The sequence below is a fragment of the Calliphora vicina genome, chromosome 2 (assembly GCF_958450345.1).
Source record: "Calliphora vicina chromosome 2, idCalVici1.1, whole genome shotgun sequence".
NCBI classification, from domain to species: Eukaryota; Metazoa; Arthropoda; class Insecta; order Diptera; family Calliphoridae; genus Calliphora; species Calliphora vicina.
Window position 1 is genome coordinate 32,849,773 of NC_088781.1, and position 22,830 is coordinate 32,872,602.

At 28.9% G+C, this 22,830-nt stretch overlaps 1 protein-coding gene across 1 annotated transcript; it reads left to right on the forward strand.

Moving 5' to 3' along the window:
• The first annotated feature begins 20,876 nt into the window (after positions 1-20,876).
• LOC135950376 (uncharacterized) lies at positions 20,877-21,996 on the forward strand. The gene is made up of 3 exons (XM_065499923.1): positions 20,877-21,065; positions 21,131-21,192; positions 21,261-21,996. Exons 1-3 carry the CDS (start codon positions 20,898-20,900, stop codon positions 21,985-21,987), a joined length of 957 nt encoding a protein of 318 aa, XP_065355995.1. The 5' UTR covers positions 20,877-20,897; the 3' UTR covers positions 21,988-21,996.
• The last annotated feature ends 834 nt before the right edge of the window (positions 21,997-22,830 follow it).

Genomic DNA, 22,830 nt, shown 5'->3' on the forward strand with positions numbered 1-22,830 from the left:
AATTTTTGGAAATAACTCTGGCATTTCTAAACGGCTGGTCCGATCGAGATACAATTTGACGTGGGCGTAGCCAAGGAGTATTCGAGTTTAAGTTATTCAAATTAGTGTTTATAAACCGGTAAACCGTTTAACCGAAAACCCGGTTTTTCTTCGAAATCTCGGTTTTTTGCGAACCGGTTAATTTAAAATGTTGATTTTCGGTTTTTATCATTCGGTTAACCGGTTTTTAAAATTTGGGACTAAAATTGATAAATATCACGTTTTTTTGCATTTTTAATATTCATTGTATACACATTATTGGTCTGATTTAAAATACAAACCTCTTTAGATTAATATTTTTAAGAATTACAATGATTCTGAATAGTAGAGGACGATGAGTTTACTTAAAAACTTTTTCAGAATAAATTTCACATAATGAACCTATTATAAATTAAAATTAAATTCCACATAATTCTATAAGTTTAGGCTAAATCTTACTAATGATTCATTAAAAACTTAGTGATGAACTTTATTATTTGAAATATTTATGAAATCTGATAATGCAGTTTTTTTATAATGACAAATAATCACAGCTATAGGTCCTTTTTTGGGACTTGTAACATTTTCTGTTTCATGTCAGAAAGTAGAGGTAATAATAAATTTCAAAATTATCAAATATTTAATTAAAAAGTGATTTACATTTTTTGGTTGAATTTTAATGAATAAACCAATAATTAAAACAAGTATTATATATTTAGTAACATATTTATACTCAATTACATTTGACTGAGATAATAATTTTGAAATTTTTACAAAATAAAATGGACTTAGCCCGTTTTGTATATTCATAGTTATTTAATATTAACCATTCCTGACTACTAAAAACTGTATATCGAGGGTTTATATTCAAATAGTGCTATACGACATTTTCTCGAAAATGAGGTTTTTATAGCAACGTATTCCCTGAATAATTTGTCATCTGTCATTTAAATTTAAAAAAAAAACATTTAAAATGGTTTTAAAATACTTCTGATCATCCTACTATGCCAAATTTTATGTGAAATGATCAGGAAGGGTTGTAAAATATCTCATATTATTTTGATTTTATCCTGTCAGGAGCAAAATATGTTAAAAATGTCCTTTCAGTTAAAGATCCATATATTGAATACCACATGTCAAAATTTCATACTTCTATCTTCACTACTTAAGTGTTAAATAATATTTTAAATTTGCATTATTTGATTTTTTATTTTAATATTTCATTCGAAAAAATATAACAAAAACCGTTGTGAAAAGAAACGAAGAATACTTTTTAATAAACAATAAATGGTATAGTCGGTCAACCAACAAAATGAATTCCCTACAGCCTACATTTGAAACGTTTTGTAGTATGTCCTGAGTAAGTAAGCAAATTTTTTTTAAAGACCCACGTAGCACAGCTTCCTACAAAAAGAAATTCTGTGGAAAATTGTAGGAAGCTGATTACCTTTATGTATAAACTTTCTTACAACTACGAAGTTCTTCACGTATGTAAAACTATGTCCTATTTAATTAAGCAAATATTAAAAACTTGTGTTATAGGGCCCATACACTACACCATAATGAATGTGCAATCAAGTGATTGTGCCAGCTGATTGGCCGTGTATTAGCTTGTACTGTGATTGTACCAGCTGCTGGTGCTTTATCAAAAATAATTTGAATTTTTTTTGATTGTACCACTATGATTGAATCGAGTGTTGTAAAATTAGCTCATAAATGTTAAATAAAACCTAGCTTTCCTTTGTTTTCTAGCAATTTCTTTATCCAAACGTGTTTTTTTAGTCCTTTTTCGTTTTCGTTTTAGGATAGTAGCAATAATAAATGTATTACAAATTTTATCGTTATTCATTACAAACTTTTCCACACAATTTTTGGTAAACAATTTTTTTTGTACCAGCATGCTGTTGTATTGTGTTTGTTCAGCTTAATTGCACAATCACTTGATGGCACATCATTGATGGTATTGTTGTATGAGCCCTATTAATACATAAAAACCACAAAGTTTACATTAAAGCTCATTTTTATTTTTGTTCAAATAGTGATATCTGCTTATTTCACTTTTAGAATCGAAAAAACTTCAACTTGTAAAAAGAGCTATCTAATATATAAGCGCGAATATCAGGAATTAATATAAACTTAACATATGTAGGATTTAGACGTCGTTTTTAAATAACATTGTAAAATAAACTTTAGTTATTACTCTTATAGTTAACGAAAAAAAAAACGGTTTTTTCGCTCTCTTGTAAAATGTTGATTTTCCTTATAGCACTATTGGACATTTTATGTTTTCTACACACATATGACGGTTAACCGTTTTATCCGGTTTTTTCGAAGTCGGTTAACCGAAACCCGGTTTTTTTTAAAAATGCCAATTTTCGGTTAACCGACAAACCGGTTTTTAAAAAGTCGGTTTTTTATAAACACTAATTCAAATGTTCCAAAGTATGGTACCTTCGACATGTACAATTTTTAAACACGTGCAATTTTTATATTTTTTGAAAGCGCTCGGCTAGGTCTTGAAAAAACATATCTCTTATTATTTCCGAGTTATAGGCATTTCCAAATTGAAATTTTAAAATTTCGCCATACCTTTTTTAAAATATAGGTCGTACTTTTGGACCGAATGGACTCGAATTTTTTTTTGTTAGTTAGAAAACTACGATTAACATACAAAATATTTCAGAGCAATATCAATTATGGATCCAAATATAAACGATTTTGAATTTAAATATTCGAAAAATAGTTGATTTTTGCGGTTTTTTGGGCGAAAAGGTGACTTCATTCAGTTTTTATTAAAAATAAACTTTCTTTAATAAAATATAACAATTTTATATTTTTCTATAAGGTATCTTGACGTAGAAAATGTTGGTATAAATACATGTCCTTTCTTGCATTTGTTGTGTAATAGTGTAAAAACATCAGAGTGTAATTTTACATTTTTATGAAATAAATACCCTTTATAAAACAAATATCGAAAAAATAGGTATATGACTAATAAATACGGTATTTTTTCAAGCTTTTATTTTGAAACATTTGCATAATATAAATTTATTCAAAAGAACTGATCATATTCTGAGGCCAAGAATGAATCAAGTCGATATCGGATACTTTGTTCCAAAGTGTAGTGTATCCCAGAGAGAGCGTTCTGCATCGAAACAAATAGTATTCGGATGGGGCGCGCTCTGTTCTATAAATCGGGTGAGGCAAAACTTCCCAACCACTTATTTCTAAATAGTTTTTAACATATACTGCTACATGTGGCCAAACGTTGTCATGATGGAATATTACGGTTTCATGTCGCCATGGATATTTGGCTTTGATGTCGATTCGGCTGGTTGGCCGGGCTTCACATACGATCTCTTACGCCTCGGGTTATCGTAATGAATCCAGATTTGTTAACGTGGTTTGACGGGAAGGAGTTATGTTATATTATCCCGTTTTATAAAAAAGGCACCAATACTCACTCATTTAAATTTTAAAACTAATGCATTCTCAATTAAAGCAATAGTTTTTTGGATCACTCTAATTTTGATTTATTTTTTGATTGAACAGTATTTTTGTCCATCGAAAAATAAAGTTAAAAGAAGAAGAAAAAATAATGATGACGTTCTCCAAATAAGAATAATGTCATGTTATTTTCAGTAATATATAAAGATTAAGAATGTCAAATATAAATGAAAATTGGTGCTGCTATCTGTATGTATGGCCAATCACTTTCCATTATATTTTTAACACTCTTAAATATCAATAAAATCATATCTTTATTACAAAACACACAAATAAATATCTGATTGTCTGAAAAATAATGTTGGCAAACACTTTTACAAAATATGGGCCATGCATTAAGTTAATACATTCTAAAATAAAAGAAAAAACTCTCAGGCTAAAAAGGCGACACTATTTTGTCGTCATCATCTCAAAATGACAAAATGCAGAACTTCAAAGTATTATCAGAACACATTTAAATATTCACAAAAACTTGTAAACACCCTCTCTAAAGTCAAACTATTTTCTTTTATACATATGTATATTCCTAAATGTATGTGTGTGTATAGGAAAAAAATTCGCACAAGATAAGCTCCAAAACAATTTAGCTTTAAAAAAAAGCAGCTAAAATTCAACAAAAAAAAAATCAGGTCAAATGTCAACTATGTAAAACATGAAAAAAATAAAACAAAATTTTTGTATGACCAAATGCATACAAAAGGAAAGTTTTTCTTTGGAGAAATAGTCTTTATATGTTGAAGTTAGAAAATGTTTGCTGGTATTTGTAGGGTCTGTGATAGTGCAGCAAAAACTAAGAAACTTATTGGTGATGCATGAAAACTGTTAACACGATTACTTGCACAGAGAAAAAAAAAACGGATTTATGTTGGCAACCGAGGTTTAGTTATAACTAAGTTCAGCGATCAAAGGGATTGTAAATATAATCGGAAATGTTTTTAAAATAGCCGCTTATTTTCGTTTATAGCTTGATTACAATCGGTACCCCAATCACTGTCTGCAATTAGTTTAGATATGTCTATATTTAGCATGAAAATCATTAAATCCCATAGTAACTGGCGACATTGTTGCCAAAATTGATTTTCTTTTATTTTTCTTGCTCAACCTAAATACAATAATCATATTCGACCCTATATGTAGGTAGGGAGTTCATTTAATATTGTCTGTCTGAATTTTTGCAAAGACGCCGGATCATTAATATAAATAACCAAAACCGGTCTATAAATGTTTTAGAATCCATTTTTGGAAAAGGCCAGATAACTTTGTGATTTATATATTTTTCCCGATTACTAACCTTGGAGTGTACTTTAACGATATTCCATTATCTAATCCGAATTTTGTTAATATTAAAAAATTGTACATCACTACAGAAACAGTCACAATAGCTATGTTCAATAACTAAAAGTTGTTACTAGTTAGTAACAATTGTTACTGGAAAAGCGTTCATTAACTCAAAAATTTGCAAGTAGAGAAAAAATCAAGAGCGTATAAATTTTAGAGAGTGTTCTCTCGTTGCAAACTATTACAAGTTCTATTTTGAACTCGTAATAGTTAGCAGCTTATATTTTATATGTTTTGTGTTATTGTTTATTTATTTAAAATTTTATTTTTCTGGTGAAAAAATGCCAAAACAAAAGAATTTTCAATAAAATTGAAGAAAATGTAATTATTTATACATTTTAAAAGGAATAAAATAAGGAAATTGTGTGTATAAAACAATTGTTACTGGAAAAGCGTTCATTTACTTTTTACTATTTTTGAGAATTTAAGAGAGCAATTTTGTAAATTTTGATTTTATTCTCTCGTTGCAAGTATGTACTGGGAAAGTAAATGAACAGACCTAATTTATAGCAACTGTATGTGATAATACAATGTTTATATACATATGTTATATACTAGGGTGGCGCCTATTTTGGTTTATTTTTGTCGATTTTTGATGAACCTAAGGTTTAAAACTGTTTTCCGTCATCTAAAAACCAATTGCTGAAAATTTTACCAAAATCAGCCAAACCAAAAAAATTATAAAATTGCAAGTATATCTCAAATCCCAAATTTTACATTTTTAAAATTTGTTTAATTCTAAATGTGGATGAGTTAGCATGGTGACCGATTTGAAATTGGCGAATTTCAAGCACAAAAAATATCGTAGAATACTTCAATTTTTTTTTAATTTCAGACGTTTTTTGGGTTGCTTATTTCGGATTTTGTAATTTAAAATTTTTGGAACTTTGTTAACAATGTTATTACTAGGGTCAAAATTGTCCATTACAGCAAAGTTAAACCTATTTACTAAAAATTAAAAATTCATAATTAGAATGACTTATTTTCATTGAGAATAAGAACATGTTCATATTTTAAAATTGTATATGATAGAAATTTTTGCTTTTTTACATAAAATTGTTGGTATTTTTTAATAAATATCAAACAAATAACATCAATATATTCGCTATAGAACCGTTTCGGTTATTTAAAATCGATCCACAAATGGCTGAGATATAAGGAAAAACCCAGGACAACCAAGACTTTTGGCCTATTTTTTATCTAAGTATATTTGGATTACAGTAAGTCATTAATATAGACAATATGGATATCTACACAGAGAAAACAGATTCGTTGTCACAACCGAATTTGTCGCCAATCGAATTCTGTCGGTTGCATGTACTATCTCATAGTTCGGTTGTAGTTGCTGAATATATTGATAGTCACAACTGCAAAAAAAAACTTATTCGGTTAGAATATATACAAATTTAATATATATTTATTAGGCTCGTCCAAGTAAAAAAAATATAATTTTTTTAATTATGCATGTTTTATTAAGGTTTAGAAGCTGAAACAATTGTTAATAAATTTACATTTCTAAACATATGAACACGTAAAGATCATTTATGTAATCAAAAAAGCCGCTTTTAGCTAAATTTAAAAATTTGTCAGCCAAACATGGATTTTACTGCAGCTTTCCAGAATCGATAGTCAGCAAAACGACCTTCTACAATGTCGTCAACAGGTCTCGGAAAACAACAGAAAAAATGTTATGGTTATATTTCAAGATGGTATTAGAATTACAGCATGACTGTAGTTTCTTGATCTAGGCAAATGAAACAACGAAATACAATAAGTTCATAAATGCTCATTTCTCTTAACAATATAACCGTTACCCTTTTATAACACAGATGAAAATGAAGCGCGATGTTTCTGAAGGCAGCTTTGTCTGCTTATACGTTTCTCACGTGGTTCAAATTTTGTAGATTTTCTGAGGAGAATTTATAAAACATTTTAATCAATGATTTTCAAGGAATATCTTACAATTTACCTTTATTCCGTACATTCGTCATCAGGGAGTAAGTCACTTCATTGACTGCTTCATTAAGATTTCCATCATCGTTTGTCACCAATCTATTATAAAGACCATATAATTCTGTAATCTTTCCACTCCATTGCAACGACAAGAACGACCAATACACCGAATAATATCAGAAATGCAAGCAAGAGGTTGTGAAGAATTTAAAGAAGGTATTTAATAAAAATTCAGACTGGCCCAAGTTTCTTGGAATAAGCAGTATATTTGTTGACCATTTTCCATTCTGTTTAAAGGATAAATGACTCTTGAAATACATAATGAAACAACGAACATACGAACACTTACCCATGATAATTCCAAAGAAGTCATACCGCTTTCTAGAGTTAATTCACATTAATTTATTTTTGGATTCATTTAAATTTTTTATGTAAACTATTTCCGATTTAAATAACTTTTATTTTAATTAATATTTATTTATTTTTGAAAAAAGTCAAACAAAATTTAAATTTTTGTGTTTACGTATTCTTTTGTCGGTTGTGAATATAGAATTCTTGAATTTATTAATTACTACAACTGAAAATATAGTTAAAGTTCTACTTATTTGAATTTAGTTAGGTTGTATCTGCCGATTTCGTTGAATTTATTTTAACCCACTTTCAGATACAGTATCTCGAAAACCAGGTAACAAATCGCCTTTATTTTTGATTTTATTGATAGATCTAGTTATTAAAAAAATCGATATTTACCAACTATCTATTTTTTCTATATTTCTCACTATTCCATATTTGCCACATATTCAAAATAAGGTCTTTGATTATTCCTTTACCTAATGGTAAAATTTTTTAAAAAGAAATGGTTTCAATTTATGAAATATGAAAACCCATTAGATATACCTTTTTTTACGAATTTTGAGCAATATTTTACAAACAATTTAAACAATTTTTTTTTAATAAACCCTTTTCAAACATTCATTTCATAGGTCGATCAATTATCTATCAAAAGTGATTTTTGGTAATCATAATATGTTTAAGTTACCATTCATATAATTGAAGCAATCATATATATGATTGCAGTAAATAAATATATGGTTATGGCAATCATGTTTATGATCAATCATTATATCATAATATGTTGTACTCAGAGTGAGGTAACCATAATTCGAGAATAACACAATATGGTGAAGTAATACATCATAAAAATGGTTGCCACAAACATATACTTAATTACTACAATCATATATATGATTGCTACAATTATATGAATGTTAACTTATATGATTGCTACAATTATATGAATGTTAACTTGAACATATTATGATTACCGCAATCATATATATAATTACTGTAACCATAATATTGTTAAAAAACTTGTAAAAATTTTTAAATGGTTATGGTAAACATGTACAACTATATTTCTTCTCTGAGTATAGATAGGTTTTAATTGAGTTTTGTAATATTCGGACATTTAGATGGTCAAAATGCATGAAAAAGGCAAAAGAATTAAAATTTTTCCTATACGATATATCTCGATTCCTAGACCTGACCCAGCGAAACGCCGAAACACGTATAACTTTTTTTTACGGATCTAACATTTCCAATTGGGCAGAACCCCCGCCGATCACTGACCCTACTATTTGTCGCATAGTGTTATAAGTTTAAAAAAATTAAAAACTAAATGTGAAATTTTTTTTCATGATAAATTTCTATTTTTTTTTAAAAAAATTCACTACTTTCTACTATTGCCAGAAGTAAGGTACATGTCTAAAAGGATTTAAAAATTAGCCAATTCTTATTAACTATGTATGTAAAAATATTACCAAATTTAAAAAAAAAAATCTGTAAGAAATATTAAAAATATTAAGCTATTTTTATACCCTTTACCCTTTAAGAAATATTAAAAATATTAAGCTATTTTTATACCCTTTACCCATGAGTGGCAAGGGTATATATAAGTTTGTCATTCCGTTTGTAATTTCTACATTTTTCATTTGCGACCCCACAAAGTATATACATTCTGGATCGTTATAGATAGCGAAGTCGATATAGCCATGTCCGTCTGTATGTTGAAATCAACTTTCCGTAGCCCCTAAATAACTTACAAACATAATTGATACATCAATATATCGGGAATTCTTCCGGCTCGGTTGCTATTTAAAATCGAGAAAGTCGGCCTACAAATGGTTGAGATATAAGGAAAAAACCGGGACAACCTCGATTTTTGGCCTATTTTTGATCTATATCTGGATTACTAAGTCATTAATATAGGCAAAATGGATATCTAATGATACATAAAGGTTAAAAATTAAAAAAAAAAATGGGAAAAATATAAATAAAAAACAATTTGGAAAAAAAAATTTAATTTACTTTGATTATTTTTCACAACTATCTCTATTGTCAGGGTGGGTTAATAAGTCCGTGACTTTTTGAATTTCCCGCCTCGGAACTGAAAGGGCAACATGGATCCTGTCAACATACTGTCAGTTGACTCCTGTTGAGGCGATATAGTGTTGGACGATCGGAGATTGGAAGTTAAAAGATTGTGGAAGCAATCAGTGTTGCCAATTTAGCCCTTTTTGGGCTAAATTTATCCTTTAGCCATTTTTTTAGCCTTTTTTATTTTCATTTAGCCATATATATTTACTCTAATGAAAATTATATATCAAATGTATGTATTTTTTTAATTAAAAATGTTAGCCCTTTTTTAGCCACTTTTTAGCCCTTTTTAGCCTTTTTTCTAAGTATTTAGCCCTTTTTGTTCACCATGAATTGGCAACACTGGAAGCAATAGACATCTCATATAAATTTTCAATGATCACTTGGGTATGAGAAGATAGCGGCAGCACAAAAGGGTGCACACATGCGCTGTTTCCATGAAAAAATCCATGAATTGCTCCACCGCCGATTAAAAAAAAAACAATTCGAAAAAAATTTTTCCCAAAAAATTAAAAAAACAACTTTGGAAAAAAACAATTAATTTTGTTTACCTAAAAATATTTAAAATTTTTTTTAATTTTGAAGTATAATTTGGTGGTGGGTAAATACGATATATAGCTATATATATATAATATAATAAGAGAGCTATACTTGTTTTTTGACCCAAAATACACAACTTAAAATAAAATGTGCAAATGTTATCCGATTTTACTCATTTTTCTTTTAAATGAAGTACAAAATAAGGGCCACCCTAATGTATACATAAGTATTAAAGGAAAACTTTAAGCTAAATCATAAAAAAACTAAAGTAGTTGTATTAGTCTTACAATCGTAAAATTTTTTTAAAGCATTGTACTTTTTTAGATTTAAAACTAATACAAAAAACACACAAGTGACTTAACACCGTACAGCAGAAGAAAAGGAGAAAAACTTTATTTAATGCATTTATTCACAGAATCAGTTGGACTGCTACTACTACTACTATTCACACACAAAAAAGGTCGACAATACTATGACTTTTTTCGTCTACTCTTTGCCCAGAAAGAACATGTTGACAGTTTTTGAACTCGATGTTTTTTTTTTTGTTCAGTTTTTTTGTTTACCTTTTTGGCTGATGGTACGTTACTTTCTAGCAAGTTTTTAGCCAAACAAAGCTGCTAACACAGAAAATTGCAGGTTTTTTTTCTGATGACAATTTTAATAAAAGGTGTTGTCCACATAGCTTTTTTTGGACGGTTTGTTGTGTTTTACTATTTTGTTAAATTGTTCTAAATTAAATAAAGTTTATAATTACGCGGAAAAACTAAGAGGCACTTTAAAAAACTTTGTGCTTTTTATACAAACAAAAATAAATACAAACATACATACAATATATAAGAAGGTACATTACAGAACGTTGTAGTTGAAATGGGATAACAGTTCGTTGAAAACTTAACTTCCCGTTAAAATTGTTTTAAATATGACAACCAAAAGAAACTAAAACCGACAAAAAATTTTAACAACTCTACAAAATAAAAAATAAAACTTTTTGTTATCAAAGGATCTATTTTTTTGGCAAGTTATAACGTGACTTAAAGTAAATTTGATAACAGAGTGAATTGCAACAGCTACTTTTTACCTAAGAAAGAAAATGTTTTAGGTAAAAAAGTTAAAAATGTAAATATGAAATATTAAAGAATGCTTTTAAAATGTAAATAACAATGAGCTAATTTATAAAGTATCTGTGTATCTGGTTATTGTCTTTGTGTTTTCAATTGTAAAACAGTATTGACATTTTTCTCAATATTGGATCAATATATTTAGTTATTTTTTTTAAAACTGATTTTACTCATTTTCAATTCCAAACATTTCTGATCAATAGAGTAATATACAATTTATTATTTAGCCATAAACAATTTTGAAAAAAAAAATAATTTTGTTAAAATTTTTTTTTTTTTCAAACCAACGCTATTTGAGAAGAACTCATGTTAATTGAAAACAATTGTATTCCGAATCATCAATTTGGTTTTAGAAGAAAACACAGTGCTATCGATCAAACCCATAGACTTGTAAATATTGTAAGAAAAGCGTTTGAGGAAAAGAAATATTGTTCCGCTCTCTTTATCGGCATTTCTCAAGCGTTTGATAAAGTATGGCATGATGGTTTAATACACAAACTGAATCAAAATTTACCCGCAAATAAACATAAGCTATTGGAAAGCTATTTAACTGGTTGAAAATTTAAGGTTAAATAAGGAGACTTTTTAAGTAGTCTCCAACCCATTGAAGCTGGAGTCCCCCAAGGCAGTATCCTGGGACCCTTTTTATATTTGATTTATTCGTCTGATATGCCAACTAACAATCGAACTCATACATCAACATTTGCTGATAATACTGCTATTCTAAGCACTCATGAAAACCCTCAAGAAGCGTCTCGTTACTTACAAAATCACATAATTGAATTAGAAAAATGGAAAATTAAAGTCAACGATCAAAAATGTACACATATAACAATTACATTGCGTAGAGAATCATGCCCCCTATTCATATTAATAAACAAATAATAATTTAACAATCGGAAGTTAAATACCTCGGATTACATCTCGATCGTCGCCTTACATGGAAAAGTCCTATAGATGCAAAGTTGACTCAAGTGAAATTGAAATCTATTCAAATTAATTGGCTTATTGACAGAAACTCTACCCTTAGTTTAGATTGTAAACTTCTACTTTATAACATGATCATAAAACCGATATGGTGTTACACAGCTATGGGGCACGGCCTCAGCGTCAAATGTAGAAAGGATCCAAAGACGCCAAAACAAGTTTTTAAGAATTATCACAGTTGCCCCCTGGTATATCAAAAACGCGAATATACACAAAGATCTGTAAAAACTGAGATCACGAAAAATGTAGAAAAATATTTAAAAACAAGTAAGGAAGTATGGTCGGTCAAGCCGGACCATATAATACCCTACACTAAGTAAAAGAGCAAAACATTTTTCTTTTAAAATTTCAATAATTTATATTTTTGAGTGATTTTCGGAAGTGGGCCTTATATGGGGGCTATGACCAATTATGGACCGATCACCATGAAATTAGGTCGTGTGATTTATGTCTATATTAAAGTTAACTATGTTGAATTTTGTGTGTATACCAATATTTTTAAGCGATTTATGCACGTTAAAGTGATTTTCGGAAGCGGGTCTATATGGGAGCTATGACTAATTAAGGACCGCTCGTAACAAAATTTGGTGACATGAAGTTTGTGTATATAAAACTTATTTGGAGCGGAATTTGTGGAGACACATATATAAATTAAACATTTATGACCGATAAAGTCCAATTTCGGAGGGACATTTGTATGGGGGCTAGGTGAAATAATGGACCGATTTCAGCCAGTTTCAATAGGCTTGGTCCCTGAGCCAAAAATAATATGTACCAACTCAGAAAGTGATTCTAAGTCGATCGGTAAGGTGGGTGTTAGACTAATATTTTTGGGCGTTACAAACATTTGCACAAACGCATTATACCCTCCCCACTATGGTGGTGTAGGGTATAAAAATTGAAATTCACCCAAACCCACTGGACAACAACATATTAGATAACCGTGGCCACACTCGATTAAGAGGGACACAGCAGACATAATCCAAAGACTAGAACGAAGAATGCCAATTTAATAAAAGCTAAATGAATAAACAATTTTTGACCTGCACTGGCTGGACTAATTAAATTATAAATATTAGATATAAGATTTGAAATACATGTTGTTAGTTCATTAAGTAATGAAGATTCAATGAATAAAAAATGAAATGAAAGAAAAAAGTTAAACAATTCGGGTTAAAAAATGTGAAATAGTGAATTTCGTTTGTTCATTAAGTCAAAAGAGTGTGATCACTTGGGTATGAGAAAGTTTTTCGCAAGATAGCGGCAGCACAAAAGAGTGCAAACATATGCTGTTTCCATGAAAAAAAATTCACGAGGGTATGGTCAATTATCGACCCATCCTCACAAAAAATCGTAGAAAGATTTAGTACAAAAATGATAAAATTTTTTAATTCTATGGATAGATTTTTTTTAAATTTTTTTTTCTAAAATTGTAATTTTTTTAAACGTTTTTCCACATAATTTATGATAACTCAAAAAGGGTTAGTCCGATATTATTGAAGTAAACTTAGAAAAGTTCAAATTTTTGTTTAAAAAGCCTCCAAAATTTTTTTCGATTTTGTTGCCCTGTGTTATTATAGATTATGAACGTTCAAGTCATTTTCTTAGTATGGAGATTAGGGACAAATGTTGTACGATTTAAGAACGAATGTTTTAGAAAACTTATGAACGCTTCATTGTGAATTCCCGTTCAACCATCCATTCATAATTTTAGAAGACCTTTTTCCCTCTGTGTAGTAATGTTTTCGATCAAGCCGAGAAGTGATAATTTCCTGTATCTTAGGTTATTCTTAAGCCTTCTTATTATGTATTTTATTAATTTACTGTTTAAACTTTTATTTCTAATTTATTTCAACATCTACTATCTATAAAAGTGTATAAACTCCAATTAAATTACTTTTAAACTTAGAAACAAAAATGTGTTTAATTAATTTAACTGTTTAACAAAAACCATTACATAAACGAATCCTATTTAGCTGAATGACAACTACAAAAATTGCCATTTAAATGATTATCTTACTACTAAACTAGCAGTATATTGTTCTAGCTATTCTTGTACTCAACACGAAGATTAATCTGAACAATAGAGGAGAGAACATGTAAGTGCATCACATAATAAGTTGGTGCAAAAACTTTTCTTGTTAAAAACGTGTTGAACTGTGCTACTTACTAGAGTAAAAGCTAATTTTTCAAAAGCAAAAAAACTTTATCCAACAAAAAAAATAATTAAAAATCCTGCTTTTTTTTCTCCAGATGTTTGAAAGTTATTCTCTATAGTGCTTGAGGGGCGGTGTGTAGATAAAATGCATGGTTAGACAAATGCAAAGGGGCCTTTAATGAAGTTTTGTTTTTTGTACCATACAATATGAGTGGCAAGTTTGTCATTCTGTTTGTAATTTCTACATGTTTCATTTGCAACCCCATAAAGTATATAAATTCTAGGCCGTTATAGATATCGGAGTCGATATAGTCATGTCCGTCAGTCCGTATGTATGTTGAAAACAAATTTAAATAGCCCCACATACATGATTCATACATCAATGTAACCGCTATAGTTCCGTTTCGGTTGATATTTAAAATCGGCCCACAAATGGCTAAGATATATGTAAGTAAAAACCTACGACTACCTCGATTTTAGGGAGGTTATATAATGCGTTTGTTTTTATGTTTGTAACGCCCAAAAATATTAATATAACAACCACCTTAAAGTATACCGATCGACTCAAAATCACTTTCGAATCATCTTCGGCCCAAAGATGAAACTGGTAAAAATCGGTCCATTATTTCACCTATCCCCCCATACAAGTGGTCGGATAATATCATTATTGAAATTTTAATATTATTTCGAATGTTGAAATTATTTACTTTTGAAAACTGTTAAATTCGACAACAGCCATGTCTACTAATTACCACTATTTATTTACTGCAATCCGTTCTTATTATTTGTTTAACCCCTATATGTATTACACCCATACAGTACATTTCACAAAAGCCCTCATTGCTGTCATTCTCCTCATCACATTGTACGTTGTCATCATCTCTGTGTGATATGTTTAAAATGCACTCGAAAAACACCACAGGCTGTTGGAAGACAAGCAGCTTAACTCACTTGATTTCACAAGAGTTTGACAGTAAAAAATGTTTAGATCTATTTTGTTTTTATTTTTTTCGGTTTTCTATTTAGTTTTTTTTTAGAAAAAAAAAATCATTTTCTAGTTTTAAAATGCCCCAATACTATACTAAACAAAACAAAAATATAATCAACCAAGTAACATGCTTAAGTGTTATAGTCGGTTATACCGAATTTTAAATACACTGTTCACTAGGGTGGCCTTTATTTTGCACATTTTAGAGTTTTCAATATCTTAAATTGTTGTCCGTCATCTCAAAATTTGATTGAAATCGAAAAATGTTTAAAGGTTGCAGTTTCAAGTTTTAAGTGAAAATAGCTATATCTTTAAATAATTCCAAAAATTAAATTTTGAGAAAAAATCCAATGAAAATAGTTTTTATAATTAATTTTCCCACTGATGTTTAAATATCGTATAAATAATTCATGCATATTTTTTTAAACAAAATTTAAAAATATAGTTTTCAATTCTATTAAAGGCGTGGGTGGGTCAATAAGTCCGCGACTTTTTGCATTTTCCGGCTCTTAACTGAAATGGCAACAATGCACCTGTCAATAGGCATCTGTCAGTTGACTCCTGTCAAAATTTGAACAAGCAGACATAGCAGACTATTTACCAAGAATGATAAACTAAATATTACGCCATCACGCGCACATAAGTAAAACTTTCTGCGCATGTTGAACTTTCTATTGGCTAATAGTCAAGTAATTTTAATAATAAGGTTTCCAACTCTCACATAATACATAAAATCGTTCGCAAGAAATTGTAATTTTCACATATGAAAGAGACTTGGCTACCCTTAAAAAGGAATATCTACGACATCTAACGGGAAATCATGCGCATGACGTAATCTTTAGTTTATCATTCTTGACCATTTACCTTGTGACTTGAGGAAAAAATTGAATTTCGTCTGCTCATAAAACATTATTTTTTGCGAAAAAACCGATCCCTCAAATAAAGGCTTAGCTTGATAAATACTATGGGAACTATGCACCATCTCGTTGTGGCCCTACATGCAGCGATGATGCGGAATTGAACGCCCAATTGAGGTCTCTACACCCGAAACAATTGAAACAAATGACGATATGATGTTGGCCGATTGGAGATTGATAGTGCGAGAGATTGTTAAAGCCTAAGGGAAAAAACGTGCTAAAATTAAGATTTTACGTCCAAAATCAAAGCATTTCAATCTTAATAGTCTGTTAAATGCGAAAATTCTTTTACTATTGCTTATAAAATACGATCGTATTTAAGATTGTGTTCTTATTTACAATCTTAAATTAAGAATACCTTTTGCAAAATTTAAGAATGTAATCTTAACGAAGTTCTTGATTTGAGATCGGTTTTAAGAACATAGTCTTTTTAAAAATCTTAATTTAAGATTGTATTCTTAAATTGTTAAGAATATAATCTTAATATTTCGACATTCTAATTTAATTTGTTTAAAATGTATTATATTTTTATTTATATTTAATGTATTGTATTTACATATTTATGTATTTAAAAAACGCAATTATATTATAATACATACTTAAAATTATATCAACTTTGGTCTTACATATGTTCTTCCATTATTGATTGGATATAAATGTAAAGGAAGGCTAACAAAATCAGAAATTTTAATAATATACATTTTACTAAGTAAAGAACCAACTTCATACGATTAGAAGTGTTTATCGATCTCTTTTAAGGATTGCGTTGCAAATAACATAAACTTCTTCGTTTTGAATCAACAAAATTTATCTTTTCCTAGGTACATTTTACTAAGTAAAGAACCAACTTCATACGATTAGAACTTTTTCTCGATCTCTTTTAAGGATTGCGTTGCAAATAACATAAACTTCTTCGTTTTGAATCAACAAAATTTATCTTTTCCTAGGTACATAGTTTGAAAGTCAATTTTAATCTGAAATTTGTAAGGGAAAATAACTTTATCTGAAATTAGCAATCGAAAACAACTTTCTTACCAATTCCGGCTCTCTTGAATGACTTATTTTTGGCTACCTTCGTAGTAATTCAAGACTTCATATTTTTGCCAAATCTTTCTGGAGCACACTGTATGTAAGTTTCCATTTATGACAAACTTCCTCACATCAGCGCTATCTCTGCAGCTGCAAACTTATTCATCAATTTCAGAACTTTGCATTTGATTTGTTGATCCCATTTCAGCAATTTCTACTCCATCCAATCGAGATCAGCTTGTATCTAGGCTATTGTTGTTGTATGATGCAGCTTTAATAATAATTTTGTAATAAAATCTATAACGAAATTACCTTAAGTTCATTCTCAGTGGGAAAAACTTCGCAAATATCGGCCAAGTATGAAAGTGTATCCTATCTTCCGGCGTTCTGCTCAGATGATATTGTCCATCAGCCAGCGTCAGAAATCTTCACTCACAGATATACTTATAAGAACTAGTTCGCCTGAGTTCTGATTTTCTATTATTAATTAAATATTTTGTTCACTTTTTTTAAACACGTCTACTTCGATCAGCGTTTGGCAAATTATTACACAACAAGCTTTCATTATTGTCAAATTTCTAAAAAATCATGAATTCAATCTAAACTTTGAGAATATGTTCTTAAATTCAAAAATACAATCTTAAAATTAAGATTACGTTCTTGATTTTTAGAATGCGTTCTACAAATCAAAAAATTATTCTTAAATTTGAGAACGTAAATCTTACTGGCCATAATTTAAGATTAAAACTTGAAAATTTTTGCAATCTACATTCAAGAATTTTTTTCTTAAATTTAGATCGTCATATTTCTCTTAGTGTAGGCATCTCCGCAAAATGGCTGCCGCGTAATGTTTCCATGGCAAAAATCCATGAATTAGGCAACGATTTGATCCCTCATCCGCCCTAGTCTCCGGATTTAGCCCATAGTGAGTATTTCTTGTTTCCAAACCTGAAGAAATGTCTCGGCGGAAATAGATTTGACTCCAACGATGAAATCATTTCACAAAAAAAATACCTATTTTGATGACCTCGTCAAATCTTACTTTTTGGAAGGGATAAACAAAATTGAAGAAACATTGGACAAAGTGCATAGAGCTTCAAATAGACAATGTTGAAATTTAAATATGGAATTTTTGTAATATTATTTTTGCTTTTGAATAAATATATCTGCAACAAAACAGTAAATTCACGTTTTAATTCACTTAAAATATTTCAAGAATTTTCATTTTAGTCACTACTGCGCATGTCTAAGCAAAAAAGAATTTTTTTTTTTGAACATTAACTGTTTTGAATTTTCTTAAGTAAAGCTTTGTCAACGTAAAATTTTGTTTAGTTCAAAAATTCCCATACGCTTCGGTTTAAAATTTTAGTATAAATAGCTGATGCACAAGCTTAAAATTTGTGCAAACAGATACACACACATGCGTTTCTTTTACATAGTCAAATTTTAGTCATTACTGCGCATGCCTGGGCAAAAAAGAATTTATATCAACACCAACTGTTTTGTATTTGCTTAAGTACTGCTTTGTCAACGAAAAGTCGACTATTTTTTTGAAAACAAAAATTCCCATACGCTTCGGTTAAAAGTTTTAGTATAAATAGCTGATGCACAAGCGTAAAATTTCTGCAAACAGATACACATACTTGGGTTTCTTTTACATAGTCGAATTTTAGTCATTACTGCGCATGCCTGGACAAAAAAAGAATTTATGTAAATCAACATTAAAAAAATGTTGACCAAAAATAAAATTTTCCAATTTCAAAACGGTGCCCTCTCTAATTTAGAATCTAAATTATATAAATTTGTTAAAATTTCGTTAAAAAAATTAAAATGTAAAATTTGAGTTTTGAGATACGAATGACATTTTATGATTTTTTTGGTATTAGGTTATACTGGATTATCGATGTCAGAGATTTTTTATATTTAAACATCTATGGGTAAATGAAATACCAAACATTTTTTTTCAACATTTATTTTTTTAAATTTAATACTTAAAACTTCAAATAAAATGTTGCTAAAATTTTCATAATTTGGTTTTTTGACGAAGGAGAAGAAATTTAGATCTTGGGAGCTCAAAATAACTGCAAAATAAGGACAAACCTAATGTACATACATATGTATGTATAAATACGAACATATAGTAAAATAATAGTTACTTGTATGTCTGTAAACATTTGCCACAAGAGTTGCAAGTTTAGTATTTTGACAAGTTTTTCTTTCAACTCGTTTTACGCTACCACAACAACAAAAATCTTATATGATTTTATGCAAAAGGAAATAGTTTTCAAAAATTTTGTTTTAAACAAGTACATAAAAAAGTAATTATTAAAAAAGTAATTATTAAAAAATCATTATAGGAAAAAACAAACAAAAATTATAAGCCACAAAATAAAAGAGTTTTCTTTCTGACATACTTTCAAAATATTAACGATTAGTCGTACTAAGAATATGTACTACATATCGCACAGGTTCCTCAAACTCAAAATTTTTCAAAATCTGCTATCATTTTCTCTACTATTTCGCCAAAAAAATACAGTTGTCTCCGTACAGTTGTTTCATTGTAATGTATTAAAAAATTACTGAACATTTTTAAATTTTGTTTTTAGAAACAACAGAAATTAATTTAAACTTAAGATAAGTCTAAAAAAATATTTAGCATATTTTTAGGATAAGTAAATAATATAATAAAAACTGTTTTAGACATCACTGTAAATTAAAACTAAAAATTATGAATTCTGAATACAATTTAAATGCTGAATACCGATTCGATTACGAGTAACGAGATTTTGTAACGAGTTAAAAAGCTCTCGATCTTAGTTTTTCAAAAAATAATGATCAGAAATATTGGTTTCATTTTTATACAACTGTATGACTTTCCTCAAAAAAATATTAACATACATAATTTTCTATAGGCTATAAATGTGTAATAAATCTAGCGGTTCAAATTTATATCGGATGGGAATCTGTAAGCTAAAAACTATGAGTACAGATATCAAATTAATGACAAAACATTTCTAAGTTTTAAAGCACATTCTTAATTTTTTTAACATTTAACCTCCGTTAATACTGGGCCATTTTCCACCAAATAAAGTATATAACCTCGATTTTTCACCTTTTTATCACCAACATTTTTTTCATATTTGGTGAATTATATAAGAAATGTTTGTTTTAAATTCGATACACAAAAGAAATACAAATTCAGTTTCAACGATTTTCTAAAAATTTTGATTTTCCTAATATAACATGGTACAATTCATATTGTGATCTAAAACTACGTTTTGAATCTATATAACAGTAATTTCGAATAGCCCAGAGTAGAAAGTCCCTGCATAAACAAATTATGAAAATAAAATGTTGGAGTGATCCTGATTTGGTCTCATATATTTTGTTATTTAATTAAATTTATGTTTTGATTTTCATTTAATGTGAAAGTTTTCAATTATTTCCCGTTTTTACTACATCCCTAACTCATGGTACAATTGATTTACAATTGGTGAATTTATATAAGGTTGTAGATGGTACGACAGATGAATTTTTAATATATGAAATTTTATTGTGATAATGTCAAACTCCATATATAAAAAAATCTCTCACAATTGATAGTGTCAAATTTCAAACAAAACAATGACGGCAAAAAATATCTACGATATGCTGCTGTCTCCTTATTTAATTCGCTTTCAAATGATTTTACCTACGAAAATGATTTTAAAAGAACCGTTATTTAAGAATGTTGAACTAAAGTAGAATACTAAGTTGAGAAATTATTATAGTAGAAGACAGCTATTAAAATAAATTTCATTTATTATAATTATAATTATCTAAATTTAAAATGGAATTACGTAGTAGTTCTCGTCGGCGGAATGAGTACAAAGAATTACAAATAACATTAAATGGCCAGTATTTAAAGAATGTCATTCAATAATAAACTCATAATGATCTTTAATCAAATAGGTATGGGTTTCTATGAAGAGGGCATGGAATTGCAAGAGATGCGCCAGATTCTCGATGCCTTGCAAATGTCTGTAAATGAGGGAGAAACTAATTTTCTAGAATGTGATATGCAACAGGCCATTAGAGTGAGTTGGATTAAATAAAATTTGTTTGAAATAAAATATTTCTTTCAATTCTTTTTATTATTAAGGAAAGTGAATTGGATTTTATGCCCTCTCAAGATGGTAGAGTTCTAAACTCCACAATGATGAGGTGGAAATTCTATTAGATATTGGCAAAAAAATAAATAAATATAACATTTATTTTTTTCCTAATTTTAGTATTCATCCAAATATTTCACCCTGTAGTAGTCCTGAAATACCCTCAGAAAGAATTGTTGTGTACGCCGAAGTTCATCATGCCATGGACTGGAGTCCACCTAATGAACGATTGCAGCGCAAACGTTTTGCTTCCCCAAACATAGCAGTTAATAATGAACACTTTCCTCCAGAATTGGAACTTATCAATGAGTTGTTAGAACCAGATGCCAAACGTTTCTATGATGTACCTGGGCCAATTACCAATAGTAATATACAAGAAACCAATACAAATATGGGGGATAATGCTGATAGTACTTCAGATGATAGAAATATTATCTCAGAAAATAGTTTGCAGGAACCTACAAACAGTTCACATGAAATACACGGTCCTATATCAGTGCGTAGAATTCATGACTCCGGTTTTAATATGAGTAATGAAATACCACACTCTTCATTTAACAGTACCACCAGCAACGCTAGCAATCCATCTAACAATAGCTTAAATAATATGGAAAGTTCTGTTGCTGAATTAGAGAATAGCAACCATGAAATACGTGGGCCGATGTCAGTGCGTAGAATTCATGATTCTGGTGTTAATATAAGCTGTGAAATGCAACATTCTTCAGCTAGTAATAATTCAAATGAGTATTCATTATCAAATCATTCCTTCGAAAATTCTGAGCAAGTCTCAACCAGCAGTGCTGTTAATCCATATTATTTTGATGATGATTCCGAACCCTCTATTTAAAATGTTAAATTGCATATACAAAAAATTGCATGTTTTTTTTATTATTCAAAGTGAGTAAAGTTTTTTCTAGAATACAAAAATTGAATTATTCTGAAATTTTATAAAATTTTCTATTCTTATTTTTGCAAATATTCCAAATGTAAACATCATTGCCGTTGTGGTCCAAATTTGTTAGTTTCGACTTCATTGAATGCCTTTTGGTAGTATGGATTATTTTTTCGATTATTGAAATAGTTCAAGATGAATGTAATTTTTACGACTTCTTAAGCATTAGTGCATTACAATTCATTCTAAATGTCTTCCTAAATTCTAATAAATTCGTTAATAATGAAGAACTTAAATATATCATCCAAGTACAATTTTTATATATGATCTGAGAATTCAAATATTTCACTTTTATTTAAAATTATTTGAGATAAAAGTGTTTTTATATATTATATATAATTTTGTTGTTAAAATGCATAAAATCACCATTGAAAAAACCTAGTAATTTAATTTATATTTAAATACTCGCATAAACACAGATATCATGTCATGATTTTTACATTAGCTTGTCATTGAAGACATCTTCAATAACACGCTAATGTAAAAATCATGCCATCTAAATCGAACCACTTCGTTATCACTTGAAATTACTAATTCCAAATATAAAGTGGAAAAAACAAAAGCACTATTTTAAAATAAAATCTACTTTAATAAAAATTAACTTTAAAATTTCTTTTGTGGTTAGGCTGTAGTTTTTACAAATTTTGGTTGGCAGAATAACAAAGGACTGATCCTTTCTGAAATATTACATAAGGAGATTAGATTTCATATACATAGATCTGATTTATTACATAGTGT

What these genes read in the sequence shown, in the direction of transcription:
- LOC135950376 (XM_065499923.1), top strand. Translation starts at nt 20,898, where the DNA reads ATGTCATTCAATAATAAACTCATAATGATCTTTAATCAAATAGGTATG. An exon ending in ATATGCAACAGGCCATTAGA is followed by an intron (nt 21,066 to 21,130) that starts GTGAGTTGGATT and finishes TTTATTATTAAG; the next exon opens with GAAAGTGAATTGGATTTTAT. An exon ending in CTAAACTCCACAATGATGAG is followed by an intron (nt 21,193 to 21,260) that starts GTGGAAATTCTA and finishes TCCTAATTTTAG; the next exon opens with TATTCATCCAAATATTTCAC.